At 45.3% G+C, this 15,207-nt stretch overlaps 1 protein-coding gene across 7 annotated transcripts in view; it reads left to right on the forward strand.

Moving 5' to 3' along the window:
• PDE1C (phosphodiesterase 1C) overlaps positions 1–15,207 on the forward strand; it is a 333,742-nt gene that overhangs the window by 244,648 nt on the left and 73,887 nt on the right. For all 7 annotated transcript variants that reach the window (XM_042044344.1, XM_042044345.1, XM_042044341.1 and 4 more), the window contains 3 exons: positions 55–121; positions 3,312–3,428; positions 5,325–5,465. In XM_042044344.1, the coding sequence (XP_041900278.1) occupies positions 55–121; positions 3,312–3,428; positions 5,325–5,465 (325 nt within the window). The remainder of the gene's footprint in view (positions 1–54; positions 122–3,311; positions 3,429–5,324; positions 5,466–15,207) is intronic.

The following is a 15,207-nucleotide window of genomic DNA, read 5'->3' on the forward strand; positions in this document are numbered from 1 at the left end:
TCTGTTTTGTTTCATTTAATTCTATTTATGTGTTGCTTTATTTCATCTTGGTAGAATGTACAGGCGTACTTCAAATATGGTCGGCTTGAGCTACCCACCAGCTGTAATTGGAGTGCTAAAGGTAATCCCAATAAAAAGGTATTGAAGGGAGGGGGGTATCTGTACAAAGCATCAAAATAATACTGTGATATTTGACATGATAAGGGGGATCTTAGTACTTGGCCTTTCCTTCTCTCTGACATTTAGTTAGTTCACATACATTAATCATTTAACTGGCCTAAGGGATTATCCTTGCAATAAAAGAAATAATAGAGTTCGAGACTGTGGTAATTTTCAGGTGTGAAGGTTTCAATTCTGTTCTAGATTACAGTGATTAAAAGGAGGATTTAGGAATCAATCACAACATCCCACAGGGAAGAAAGAAAACACAGATTGAGAGAGGTGGAGAAGGAAAAGGATCCGTTGCTGTGAGAGGAGGGAATTTCTTGCATTTTTCAGCTTCAGGTCTTCAAAGTGACAATCAGTTTATGAATGTGGACCCTTCTGTGAGTTTTGAGGTTTCAGAGTGAAAACAATTAGTCAGAAGTAGTCTGAAAAATAAACAAAGCTTTGATCCTTGCAAGACAATTCTTGACTTAGGCAGGACAATTGCAAGATTCTTGACTTAGGCAGGAATTATCAAGCCTACAAACAGAAGTTAGCAACCAGCTGCCTATACAGCAGCTTTGCAGACTACATGTTGCATGTGGTTCAACCATGCCATGCAATGGTGAAAAAAGGTGATACCGTAGGGCAATATACAGGGATATTAAGTGTAAAATTCATTAAGACATCTTGCAGCATTTCTCCACATTGGAAAGATTTACAGTTAGGGTATCCTTTTCATTTTGGATAGTAGAACTCATCAAAAGATATGGAGGAATTGCAAGAAGAATGATCAAACATGCCTTTCATATACAGGATCGAAGTGTCCACCCACACCTTTTTCCAACTGCATATTGACAAGTGCTAGCTTCACTCCTGAAAATTCTAAATTATGTGTTCTTTTGCAACTACACTCCATAGCCAGCTTATGAGGGAACGCATCTATAATGGTACCTCTTCTCCTGAGTTCCTCTGCAGTAACAAGACAGTTGAAGGCTCATCACCTACTCTCAGTTGACTTAAGCCTTATAGAATTCCTCCCTTCTTTCTATGTTTTCAAATGATTAAGTTGTAAAAAGAAGCGATCATGTTAGATTAAGTTAAAACAAACCAATAACAACAAAGTAACTGACTAATTTTGCTTAGAGTGAAATAGCACCTACCTGGTCACTCTAAGCTCTAGAATGTATTTTTTTTCCAAACCTCTTTTGAGAACATGTCTTTGCTGGGATGTTTTTGGGTTTGGTAATGGATTTGGTTGAAATGGGAGTTACTTTGAAGAAGTCAAAACAGGGTCCCTAGCAAAGTGGTCACAGCACCAAGCCTGACGGAGTTCAAGAAGCATTTGGACGATGCTCTTGGGCACATGGTGTTACTCTTGGGGATGTCGTGTAAAGGACTAGGAGGTGGACTTGATGATCCTTGTGGGTCCTTTCCAACACAGGAAGTTGTATGATTCTGTCAAGTCTTCTGTCTTAAAAAGAATATTTCATCTTAAATTTCTCAGTCCCATCTCCTCCATTGAAAATGATGTATTTTGTTGCTTGCTTCAGTCCAGTAAGGTCAAGTAAAAATCCCTTACAGCTACCTGACTGCTTAGTGTGCTCTGTAAAATGACCTGATGATTTAAGCATGCGAAAGGGTGTGAGAGTGTACCATACACACGTCTTCAGCTGTTCTGGATTGCCATAATCAATATTCCCCTCAGAGTCATGCTAATAAGGACAAGGATTGAGATGAAATGAAGTCAAAAAAAGCTTATTTTTTAACTACACATTCTTATTTTTGCTGCTGTGGTCAAGAGGACATCTTCACTTAATAAACCAAAGCTGTGGAATCACAGCTTTGTGACAGAGGTAGGTTTTAATAAAACAATGAAATACTGCAGCTTCTGCAAAAAAATGCAGACTTTAGTGCAAATCCTAGATCTGTCTCACTTTTTCAGTGAATGAGAAGTTTGGCATTTTTTTAAATTGGTTGCGTAGAGTCTCTCTTTTTATATATATTTTATATTAATTTTTCTACTGCAGTAGTCTGTTGCCTTTCTGTATGACATGGGTGTGAAGATATAAGACTGACTGCCACAAAAGGGACAATCAGCCTTGTCTTTCATTTGAATAGTGGCTAAACAAACCATTCATACAGACATGTTTGAATAAGGAAGTATGTTAATTTACACAGTATGCTGTGGTGATCTGCCATTCATCAGTCTAGTGCTAGAGACAGAACTTCACATTAATGCCAAAGGAGTTACATGCTTTAGAATTTAATTTTTCAGCCTTTTCTGATGCCCGTGCCGTCACAGGAATATTTTCTAGGCTAGCTAATACACAGGTAATGAACATAGAACCGGTAGTCACTTACAGTGCCTGCAGTATAGACTTCTGCTTACCCGTGTCTACAAAAATGTCATGCCTTCCACTAATGTTGAGCAGGATAACATCTCTCCCTGAATTTGCTTGTTGACTTCTCTAAGAAGTCCCCAAGGTTAAGAAGAGACAGAAAGCTAGGAAACTGAGCATTTAGAAAGAATTAGTGTTTCTCTTCATCTCTTGCTAGATAACAAGTGCTGTCACCTCCCACAGACTTCCCTAAAATTTGAGTTTTGAACTCAAACTTCTGCAAGAAGGTTAGACCTTAAACTCTAACTGTATGAGCTGAGAAGTGAACCTCCTCTCCTTGATCTCTTGACTGACCAGCCTGCAGCACTAGTATGTCATTTACAACTGACTGTAACTTTCCAACTGGAATTAGATATTTTTTCTTCTGTTATAAATTCTGTTGGATTTTTATATAATTGTTAGCACTTAATGTAGCATGTCAGCCCAAATAGGGGTCTCAGGTACTAAAGCAAAACAGGATTTTTGTCTTTTAGGATTCATCCTTTGGTGATTAAATTCTGGTGTAGAGAATTGCCATATTTAGAATAAACAAACAGCATATTTTTTCTTAATGGAAGCTTCTTAAACACAAATCACACAATACTGATACTGTAAGTACACAGATGATTCTGCATTGGTTAAATGGATTTGAAGAATTTATTATAAAAGAAACTATACACTTATATTACTACTGTAATTCTCAAATTGTAAGAGAAAGTGAGGAAATTGAATTATCATGGTAAAAGGGATGACCATATTAACTGTCTTTTCTATCTGCTCTTGCAGAATGTAGACAAGTGGTCCTTTGATGTATTTGCACTAAATGATGCCAGTGGGGATCATGCACTGAAATTCATTTTCTATGAACTTCTCACACGCTACGATCTGATCAACCGTTTCAAGGTCAGTAGTTAGCAGATGGCTATCTTCATTCATCTTGAATTTTGTTCAACTTCTCTCTCATCCTGGTTTTTCCAATTAAAAATGCAATTTTAGTCATCTTTGAAGAATTTGTGAACATTGCACTTTCCCTAATAAGAAAGACCAGATATGATTTAAGTAGTACTTTCAGTTGCAATGGGGCACCATAAACTAGGTGGGGTTAAAAATGAAATCCATGGGAAATACTGCATTTGATTCTCTGAGAATGATGGTATCATCATGAGCTTTATAGGACCCTCAAGCATGCAGGCCCAAAAGAGAACAAGAGAATATGAAAGCAAATTCAAATTCATTCCAATTAGATTGGCCAGCAGGTCAAAGGAGGTGATTCTACTCCCAACTCTGCTCTCATGAGACCCCATTTGGAATATTGCATCCAGGTCATCCATGTCTGGAGTTCTCAGCATGGGAAAGACATGGACCTGTTGGAGCCGGTTTAGAGGAGAGTCACAAAAATTATCAGAGGACTGGAGCACCTTTCCTGTGAGGAAAGGCCAAGAGAGTTAGTGTTGTTAAGCCTGCAGAAGAGAAAGTTCTGGGGATTGTTTATTGCAGCCTTCTGGTACTTGAAGGGGATCTATAAGAAAGGTGGGGAAAAACCTTTTAGCAGGGCTTGTTGCAGTAGGACAAGGGCTAATGATTTTAAACTAAAAGAGGATAGATTTAGACTAGATATATGGAAGATTTTCTTACGGTGAGAGTGGTGAAACACTGGAAGAGGATGCCCAGAGAGGTGGTAGGTGCCCCATCCCTGGAAGCATTCAAGATCAGATTGGACTCTGAGAAACCTGGTCTAGTTGAACATGTCCCTGTTCATTGCAGGGCCAGTTTGACTAGGTGACTTTTAAAAGTCCCTTCCAGCCCAAACTATTCTATAATTTTGTAACTGTTACAGAGGTGTCCTCCAACTTCGAACAGGAAACACTGCCATCCAGTTCTTGACCACTCTCCCCACGCAGATACTCTGTCATCCCTTCTACTGTTGACATTTCCATTTCCCAGGGGTTCCCACTCACTTTTACTGGAAAGAGTTTACAGATGTCTAGATCCCATAGTTCTTCAGGAACTGCCTATGCCTGATGAGATATCAAGATGTCTGGTCATAACTGCATCCTCTGCTTATTTGTACCTAAGAGGAGAAAAGCAGTGATCTTTTCGGTGGAAACCTTAGCATTTAATGTATTTCCTGTCTGAGCAGATGAAACTCGAGAACCCATCTTGCCAGTTGCATATGTTACCACCTGCATAGTCTCCTTTCTACAAATCCCCTGAATTGCATTTTCTTAGGTAATTTCAGTTACTCTTGGAGTTAGAAAAACATGGCAATCCCACAGGACAGGCAAGCTGAATTTTGCTGTGAAAACCCAGAGGTCTGATAAACGATAGTCCTCTTAGAGTATCTAAGATTTGCTATATGATATGTTTCATTAGAAAATCTTGAATGTGAATAGTAAACAGGGATCTATTCAGCTAGATTGTGAAGCTAACAGGCAGTTGCCTGCAATCTATTTAGGAGTATTTCTCCATGGGCAATCTATCAAGTGGTTGCTCTTACTTTTCGTACTCTATGTGTGTTTCAGACAACATTTCATAGTATACTTATTTCTGTGTATTTATCTGTGGAAATGATTCACCTGTAATGTAATTATGGATGAAAAAAATAGTTTGAAGTAGTAACCTGAATTCACTCTCTTGAGTGACTGTTTCAGATGTTCTAGCATTTTGTTTATTTGTGAAGTACACATGGCTCTTTGAGAACCTCTTATCAAAATACTCCCATCTGAATACTATCCATCAAAGCTGGGGTTTTTTGGGTTTTGGTTTTTTTTCTCTTCAATTCTGTTCTGCTTTACTTAGATTCCCATTTCTGCCTTGGTGTCTTTTGTGGAAGCTCTGGAGGTTGGCTACAGTAAACACAAAAATCCGTATCACAACCTAATGCATGCTGCAGATGTCACACAGACAGTCCATCACCTCCTTTTCAAGACAGGCATGGTGGTAAGTAAAAGACTTGGCATCCTGAATATATAGTGAGTTTACTACAGTTTTTGCTTAATAGTGAGATTATGATTATCCACAGTGTACTGGTTTGAAAACAAGCTAGTGGGAGACACCAAGTCAGAATAACAATTTAATAGGGAAATAAAAGGAAAAAAAACCAAAAAGGCAGGAAACACTGGGTTAAACTGACAGAGTCAGGATACAACCTGGCACCCTGTTAGTCAGGGTGGTGGTAGCAGTCTGGTAGAATGGTGGCTGCAGTCCTCCTGAGGCGGTAATCCTGTAGAAAGGGTCTGCTCTTCCTCAGAAGGTCCAGTGGTGGCTATGTAGCTCCTGTCCTCTGGAAATCCAGTGGAAAGGTTGTCTGTGGTGTTCAGAATCTCAGATTATATCCAGGATGGAATGCTTGGTTCCTCCCTCTGGGTGGAGCATCTCACAATGGGATAATGAGTCATGAGGCCAGGTGTTGATTAGGCTCATTAACAGAAGATAGTCCGGAGGGAATTATCTCTGAGTCATGTGGCATGGCATTGATGGGCCATTAACAGAAAGATAGTCTGGAGGGAGGAGGCAAGGAAACACTGCCCCACCTGATTTCAACAGCTCATGAGGATGGTAATAGAACACACTGCAACCCAGGACACACAGTAGAACCTGTTTACACTGTAGACACACTTAATTTGATATGGCTGGGCTAATAAAGGTAAAGACTTCGGGTTATTTAGAAAGAGAATGTAAGTGAAGTTGTTGATAACTCTTTTAACCATGGTCGAAAGAGGGTGAATGAGAAACCCAACCTTGGTTTTCTCTCTGCCACAGATATTTTGTGTGAATCTGCTGTCGCTGTGGGATGGCAAGAAAACGACACAGACCTCGATCCAGGAGGAAACTGAATTATTTATTAATTTCCAAACTCGTTTATATAACCTGGTTCAGGTTATTGGTCCTTTGACCTTCCACCTCTTAGAATGATTCGTTAAACCCTACAACATCCATTTCAAAATATTTCTCCAGTCAGTATCATAACAATACTGCAAAACAATCTTGCACCTGCGAGATAAAGGATTGGTTTACAAAAACCTCTCAGCTAGCGTGTGTGTGAAAGTAAGACTTTCACACGATGCTGGCAGAAAGCTGGAAAATTTCTCTGCATCAAGCTTTTCAGCATACACAATTCCCCCTTTTTGTTTTAAGACCAAAAAGGTAGCATTTATAATCCTCTGCAGGGTCTCTTGAAGAAAGGAGAACAAACACAGCATAAGGGATCAGTTTGGTAATGGCTGTTACCAAACTGAATCCAAATCAGACACTGATTTAAAGTGGGCAGAGAGATTCTCCAGCAGTGCCATGGGAGATACATCTAGTGAACCCAATTCTACATCAGTTATTAATTCTAAATAGCCTTAAGGGCTTTACATCAGTTGCTAATTCTAGATAGCCTCAAGGGCTTTAACATTCTGACTCCGTAGCAAAAGAAAACTTAAAGTTAATTCTTTGCTTGTAGAAGGATCATCTGACTGATGGTCGACATCTTGGTCATCATTCGAAGGATCATTCAGCTGATGATCTGCATTTGCCTGGTCATCATTTGGAGGTTGTCTGTTGGTCCCATTCTGCTTCTGGTGCCGCAGGTCAGGGCGAACGCATTTTGCAGGTAGCCACCGTACCCCAGTATCTGTGGAAACACAAGCATACCCACAACCCCAAGCAATAAGCTCACACCAGCCTTCCCACTTGTTAGTAAGTAGATCCCATACCCAGACTTTCGCTTGAGGCAGGTGCGTCTCGCCTGAAGACTGCGATGAAAGAAAATGATTCAAAGTAACAGGATTGTAACAGAATTTGGTCACACTGTAAGATGATTAATTGTATATAGAGCTTTTTCTAGTCGACTCTATGGGTTTCTCCATGTATTCCCCTTTTTGTTTCTCCAAAACACGCTTCAAGGTGCCATGAGTGCATTCAACAATGGCTTGGCCAGTTGGAGAATGCGGAATACCAGAAGTATGGTTCACACCCCATAGGCATAAAAACTGCCACATCTTCTGTGAGGCGTAGGCAGGGCCATTATCGGTTTTCACAGAAGAAGGCACGCCCAAGATCGCGAAAGTCAGTTTCCAATGGGCAACAATATCGCAGCCTGTCTCTCCAGTGTGAGCAGTAGCCCACATAGCTGAGAAGAAAGTGTCAATAGACATATGCACATACTTAAATCTGCCAAAATCAGGAATATGCGTTACATCCATTTGCCAAAGCTGCAAGGCTTTGAGGCCTCTGGGGTTTACCCCCTGTGGTAAAGGTGCAGCGAGTCCGTGACAGTCAGCACAAGTGCTGACGATGTCACGAGCCTCAGTTGGCGTTAAGTGAAACTGCTTCTGCAGGGTATGCGCGCTTTGGTGGGAAAAACCATGCGATTCCTTGGCTTGTGCAATTTTGTCAGGCTGAGGCGCTACCTACACAGGGTTGGCCAGCATGTCAGCCCTGGCATTACCTTCTATTATGAAACCTAGCAAATTGGTGTGACTTGCAATATGCAGAATGTAATATGGGTGAACTTGAGCTTGAATTGCACTCCACAAAGTTTTCAATAGTGAAAACAGAGCTGCATTATTGACTTCTTTCAAAAGTGAACAATCTAAGTGTTGGGTTATATCTGCTATGTAAGCAGAATCAGTGACCAGATTCAAAGGTAACTGAGAGAACCGCTGAAAAGCCATGGCAACAGCCCTCAATTCAACCATCTGGGCAGAGCCTGACTCGTAGCCTTCCAGCACCTGCCAGTCAGAATCCTCCTTCCAGGTAACAGTGGCTTTCCCTGTTTTCTGGAGCCATCAGTGAAGATGGTGGGCCCTTGCACTGGCACCTAACTATTTTTTGGTTGTAAGGTGAAGCTGGTCAATTTTGCCAACTGCAGTAATTTGTGGCTGGGCAGATGATAAGCAATCTGCCCCAAAAAGATCTGCAGTGCACTTTGCAAAGGAGCACTGTTAGTAAGGCTCCACTCAAAGTGTTCCTGCTGTACTGGAAGAACAATTGTTGCAGGATCTGCTGCCATTAATTGCAAACAAAGTCGGCGGCATTTGATTATCAAACAAGTGATCAATTCAAACAACATGGGTTCTGTCTTTTTCATCTGATGAGGCAAGAAGACCCATTCCAGGATATGGAAAGGGTCGGGGCACTGTTTATTCCACTGGCCAATGATACTTGTAGGATGAAAATCTGGAGTGGTAATGAAAACAGTGATATCAATGGAGGGATCCAGTCGATAAACCTGACGAGCAGAAACAGCCTGTTGAACCTCCTCCAGCACTCGTTGTGCTTCAGGAGTCAGTTTCTGAGGTGAATTCGACTTGGTGTCCCCCTTTAAAATATTAAAAAGCGGGGAAAGTTGTGTCGTGGTTAGCCCTAAGTAAGGTGATGATACCCAGCAATTTCTGAGCATCATTCTGGGTCTTAATACAATCTGAGAATTGCACTGTTGTATAGTTTGATCCAAAATTTTGACTCCTAAGTATTTCCAAGGAAGATGCTGCTGAACTTTCTCCGGAGCCACTTGAAATCCATAAGAATGCAGAGCAGCGAGCAGCTGAGGCTGTATCCTCAGCAGCTCGTCCTGGGTGGATGCTGCCACCAGGATATCATCCATGTAATGGTAGCAGTATGCCTCAGGAAACTGCTCACGGACTCTGGACAAAGCTTGAGCGACATACCATTGGCAGATAGTCGGGCTGTTCTTCATGCCCTGAGGTAGAACCTTCCATTGATATCTCTTCACAGGTTCAGCCTTGTTAACTGCAGGCACAGTAAAAGCAAATTTTGGTTTGTCATTAGGGTGCAAAGGAATTGTGAAAAAGCAGTCCTTCAAATCAATGTTGGGATCATGGTGGGTGAGGGCATACCAGGCTGCAATGACCCCATACTTTCCATCACTGCCTTGGTTTTTTGGAGATCCTGCAACAGTCTCCATTTCCCTGATTTTTTCTTAATTATGAAAACAGGGGTATTCCAGGGACTAGTAGAAGGTTCAAGATGTCCCTGTTGTAATTGTTCTTGAACCAACTTACAAAGGGCAACTAATACTCTTTTAGTAGGGGCCACTGTGATTCCCAGATGGGTTTGCTTACTAGCCACTGCAAAGGCAGTGTAGGATACTGTGCTCTCTTTAGCACAGTGACCCCCATCAAAAATTTGTTCCAATCCGTACCCCCCAAGCTGCCAACGCAACCCACCCCCAGAGGTTAAGCAGAGCTGCAGTGACATAGGGCTGAACTGTAGCTCTTTGTCCCTCTGCGTTTTTTACCACTACAGGTCGTTTGCTTAAACACACAGCTCTGTGTGGTTCCTCCCAACACTGCGATGGTCGACCTCACAGGGGCTAAAGGCCATGTAGGAGGCTGTAGCGGGTTGAGTTCGTAACCGGGCGGAAACACCAATTTAGTGTAATGGTTTGGTCCAAAATACTCATTACTGTTTATCTTCTGTGAGATAAGAATTAGGAGAAACGCAAAGCAGGCACCAAACTTGAAAGAAATATAAAGAAGTTTATTAACAGACCTAAAAGAAGGGAAAAAAAATTATACCACCTTCAGAACTCTCCTCCTCCCCCCACCTTCTTCCCTTCTCCCACTGACAATGTAAAAAGACAACCCTTGAGATGTTCAGTCTGTTTACCACTTCCATAATAACCTTGTTCAGTCCATTTAGAAAGAGAAGTCTCTTCTTGCTCGTGCTATGAAAACATTATCACAACGAGACAGCTGCCCACTTCCAAATATTGTTCAATCCATTTAGGAAGAGGAGTCTCTCTGCTCGCATGTGAATCCCTTCCCCTGACTTGCAGCTTTTCCCGCAACTGCTTTTGAGGGTCTACTCTTGAAGTTTTTTGGGGTATAATTTTAAGGTTGAGCCGTTCAGAAACAAAAAACAGAGGCCCTTCTCCTTCCCTGGGAGCAAAGGGTCTTCCTCATCTTCATCTTTAGGACTATCTCTGGGAGCATCTCTAGGAACTGAGTTTTTCTCCTTTCCCATTTGGAGCCAAAGTCCTCATCTGGTCCATCTCTCCCTGTCCAAACTTCTCATGTTACAGCTGCGTCAGCATCTGCCTATCTCAGCGCAGGTGCTTTTGCTTACGAGTTGAACACTCCACCCCCCATATCTTCATGAAATTACAATGGGATGCTCTGATGTATCATAGCTTCACAACAGAATTTCAGCTTTAAGCATCTCCTCTCTCTCTTCCTTAGGGTTTTCAGCTCTTCACAGCAGTAAAAGAGTTAATCTCACCTCGGCCTTGCAGCTGTGTGGCTTATTGGTGTTGGTCACCTGACCTCTGCCAGACAGAGGTGCCGATTTCGCTGAAATCTTGGCCGCAGTGGAGGGGGGGGGGAGGGGGGGGGTCTGAGCCACTCTGGCTGCCTACAGCCCTGCTAGGGGGGGTCATCCTGGAGCCGTGGCCCGGCCCAGCCTGGCCCAAGCAGGGCCTGGGCCGGGCCCACTGGGCCCCACTCGGGCCCCGCAGCCACCTGTCCCAGCACCGGAAATGAGAGAGAGCTTGGGGGGAGAGTTTGTCTATTCTTAATTGTGGATCACAGAGGCGGTCACAACTCTAAGTGGCTTAAAGAATTGTCCATATTCAGACTGGCCAGCTGATAGGTTCTATCAGGTCCCAGAGGAAGCTGTAAGCACCCCTTAGCAAGGACATCCCTTCCGGGATTATGCTTGCTAACCTATGACAGAGGCCATGCAGAGAAGGAGATGATTGTCGTGTCAGCACCCACGTCGATCAAACCTCTGAGCTGGATCTGGGGCGGATGGGCATATGGCAGGATTAGGGTACACGTCATCTGTGGCTTTTGTCTAGAGATGTCTGCAGTCCAGAAGATCTGTGGAAGTCCTGTAGATCCAAAGCTGCCATCTCTGCAACTTCATTGGTCTGTCCTGGGGACACATGACTTAAAAGGCACAAGTTGAGCAATGCAAGTCTTTTCAGGGATAGTGATGGGGGGTCGGGGGGGGGGTGGGTATGGAAACCATAGCACAAATCTGGCCTGTAAAGTCAGCATCAATGACTCCTGGGTGTACAAAGATCCCTTGAAGGGTCACCCTAGATCTTCCCACAAGCAGTGCACTGAACCCCTGACTGAGGGGTCCAAATGCATCCAAGGGAACCTTATAAACATGACAGGATTCTAAGATGACTGTTGCTGTGGTGTGTACATCCACCCCGGCTGATCCCTGGGTGCTGCCTCTAAGCTGGCTGAGTAGGCCTGTGTTGGTGCCATGCCCTGGGGAAACATTTGCATCTGTGCGCAGTTCCCCCTTGTGCTCCTGTTCACGTTTCCGAGCTAATCAAAAGCTGACTGTTGGCATGGTACACAGACTGACAATATTTTGCATAATGACCTGGCCTATCACATCTCACGCAGTGGGCACTTCCCTTTTTCTCTTTCCGCTTCTGTCTAGCCTGTTTCTGCTTGCTCTCAACCTTAGGCTTCCTTTGTCCACGATCAGGATATGCTTGAATAGGCCCCAGAACTGCGGCCAGAGCAGACATTTTATGATCCCCAGACCCCACCTTAGAGCAGGCTTTGACCATTTCTGCTAGCGTAGGGTCCCCTGGCAGAGCATCTATGATCTTTCTACACGCATCATTAGCATTATCTCTTGCTAATTGTTTGCACAACATCTGCCTTAACGTCTCATCTTCTCGAGGGCCGCAGCAATTTTTTCCACGAAGGATAAAAATTGCTCTTTCTACCCCGAGATATTTTCACATGTCATATTTTAGTAGCAGCCATGTCTATGCTTTTTAATAGGGCTCCCATACCAATCCTTTGAGCCTGTTCAAGGACATGAGGATGCCAGGTAGCTTGGAGATCGGGATTAGCAAAGTAATTAGTTCCCATAAGGGCATCTACTCCAACTGCATGTCTGGGATCATTGGGAGGCAGTTGCATATTCCCTACTGCAGTCTCTTCAGCCATCCTTCTCCAGTTGTTCTCAAAAACTATAAATTGCACAGGTTGAAATAACACCTGACCTAGATGCTTAATATTGAACGGAGCAAGCAGATCAGTGCCTCTGCGTCCTTTTTGGAGCAGTTCCCACTTTGCCCGGTCAGCTCTGGACGCAGGAGGCTGCGGGGACCAGCCTCTGGAATCCGGGAGACCAGAGGTCTGGCTCGTGGGTCCTTCCACAGGACCGCGGCAATAGAGGCAGGTGGTGGAAGAAGGAGGCAGGCTCAATTGTGGATGAAATCCGGAAGGTTTATTGTGTCTCCGAACAGGGGACCTCGCCCCCCGGGGGTGTCCAGCAATGAGCAACCCTGAATGCGCCTGCCAGGGGTTTTATGGGGGGTGGTGACAGGGGAGGGATGACAACAGCATCGAATCAGGGAAGGAGAAGGACGGGTCTGTGGGATGAGGGACACACAAGGGAACCTATCTTGGGAAAGGAAGGGAGGGATCCTCCCCCCAAGACCAATCACTCGACGCCCCTGCCAGAACTTTCTAGAAGCTTGGGAGGGGTGCCGGAGCGATTGGCAGGGGTCTGGGAGGAGACAAATAGAGAAAGCAGGGTTCTGAACACGAAACCAGGAGGGTATAAACTGGGATGGTACAGTAATATGAAACCCAAAGGGGAGACCTGGACTGAACCAAACAAGACACACTCCCACAGATCAGTATTCAACACTCTAATAACTTGCATGACTTCAGGAGAACCGAGCCCATATTGTGCTACCTTGGATTGCAAATCCTGCACTAATCTCCAGGCAATAACGTCATGCCTGTCCGGTTGACCCATATTTAGAATAGCCTTAGACACAGGTTAGGCTTGGATAACCCCCTGCGAGGGTTCACTATCACCTTGATCTACTGGTACACCTTCTTGAGGTGCTGTAACAACCATCTGATCCTGCACAGCTCCCCCTGCATCTTCAGGCATCCCTACTTTCTCTATTAAATCCCAGTCTCCCACCTCCAGAGCTCACAGTCTAACTGACTCCCAAAAATGCCTTGAGTTTCTTGGACGCACGGTCATCTGACATGTTGGAAGTGTCCAAGGGTGGTTGCCCTTGCCGGCGTCCAGTTAATGCCTCAGTCTTCCACTGTGGAGCAGGTGTTTCCTCTGTATCACTGCTTGCTTCGTCAGGCAGGGGGACTTCTGATGGCTCCAATGCAGATGAGGGAGGCGGGCAGGGTATGGATGCCGGGCCAGAGGAGACGTAAAGGCAGAGGCTGTAGACGGTTGTGTGGGGGGTCGTGATGTAGCTACTTGCAGCAGTGCTATTTGGGGTGTTGTCGCTTGTGGCAGCACTGCTGTCCGTGCAGGCACCGCCGTTGGCATGAGCATCATAGCTGGCGCTGTGGACGACGCCGGTGCAACCCGGGCGGCGGTGCGCCAGTTGGCATAGCCTTCCCGGGTCGTGCCGGGGGTGCGGGCACAGCAGCCGTCACCTGTAACAGCAGCATTGCTGCCTCCTGCAGCACTCGCAGTTGCCGCGCCAAAAGGAATGGCTCCGTCATTTGTGGCAGCTGTGCTGTCTGCCTCTGTGCAGGAGGCCACCCGGATGCAGATGCACGTGCAGAAAGATACCTGGATGCGAGTGCATGCGCAGGAGGCCATGCGGGTGCGGGCGCGTGTGCAGAACAGCTGGGCACTGTGGGCACATGCCCAGAACAACTGGGCACTGCGGGCACCCGCGCAGAATAAAACCATGCACCAGGTGCGCTGATACTGGAAAAAGACATGTGCCGGCGGGGCTGGCCGTGCCGCTATAGCGGCTGTCAGAGATGGCTGCGGCAGAAGCAGCGCGGGGGTTTTGAGTGGCGCTGCCAGGGATGGTTGCAGGGGGCGAGTGGCGGCGAGAACGGTGAGGGGCGCGGGCGTTTCAAGCAGCGGTGCCACCACTGGCCCCTGCGAGAGAAGCAACGCAGCTGTATGTGGTAGGATCTCAGCTGGAGGGGCTGTAGGGATGACAGTTCCTGCAAGCGCTAGCTGAAGGCAGCGCGGACATCTGCAATGCGGAGGAGGGAGAGGCCGCAGGAGCAAAGGGCGGGGGGCGCTCGGCAAGTCCTTTCTGTTGTTCGGGTATTTTTGCAAGTTGTTCCGCAGGTGAGGGATATTTTGGCATGAGAAAATCACGGGGAGAGGGGTAGATAGAGGGCACATAGGCACATGGAGAGAGATAGGATCTCTGAACCGTCTCTACAATTCCTGCTAGTTCCGGCGGTGCTGGAGACGCGGCAGCTATGCTGCCCTGAGTCTCTCCACTTTCTGATAGCTCAGTTCCCTTCGTCCCCCTCAGAACCCCTACCCTCAGAGCTGGGTAATTCTTTTCCTTCTCCTCCCGCTGTCCTCTGCTGTAGTATGTCAAATGAGGAACGCCAGGTACGGACCAAATCGACTACGTTCTTGTCTCTGTACACGATCTTGTAAATTAACCTATCCCCCAGCCGTTGCCAAGCTTCTAGGCTGAACACAGTGTCAGGGTCTGCTGAAAACTCGTGGTCTGCTGCCCAGTGTAACAAATCACACAGAGCGTCCTCAGATATGGTAGCTCCTGTGAGCGTTAATACAGTTTTCCAAGCAGAAAGTACTGTGCTTTCTTTACTGGATTTGATTCCCATCTTTTCAGATTTTGTCTAATACCCTGGTGCCTTGACTAGGGTTGGTCTTTGCAGCCAGCGCTATCGCCTTGGCTGGTCCCTTCCCCGTATCCCCGGGCAGGGCACGT

The sequence above is a fragment of the Corvus kubaryi genome, unplaced genomic scaffold (assembly GCF_017639235.1).
Source record: "Corvus kubaryi isolate FWS band 111438036 unplaced genomic scaffold, C.kubaryi_AGA036_p1.0 37398, whole genome shotgun sequence".
Taxonomy (NCBI): Eukaryota; Metazoa; Chordata; class Aves; order Passeriformes; family Corvidae; genus Corvus; species Corvus kubaryi.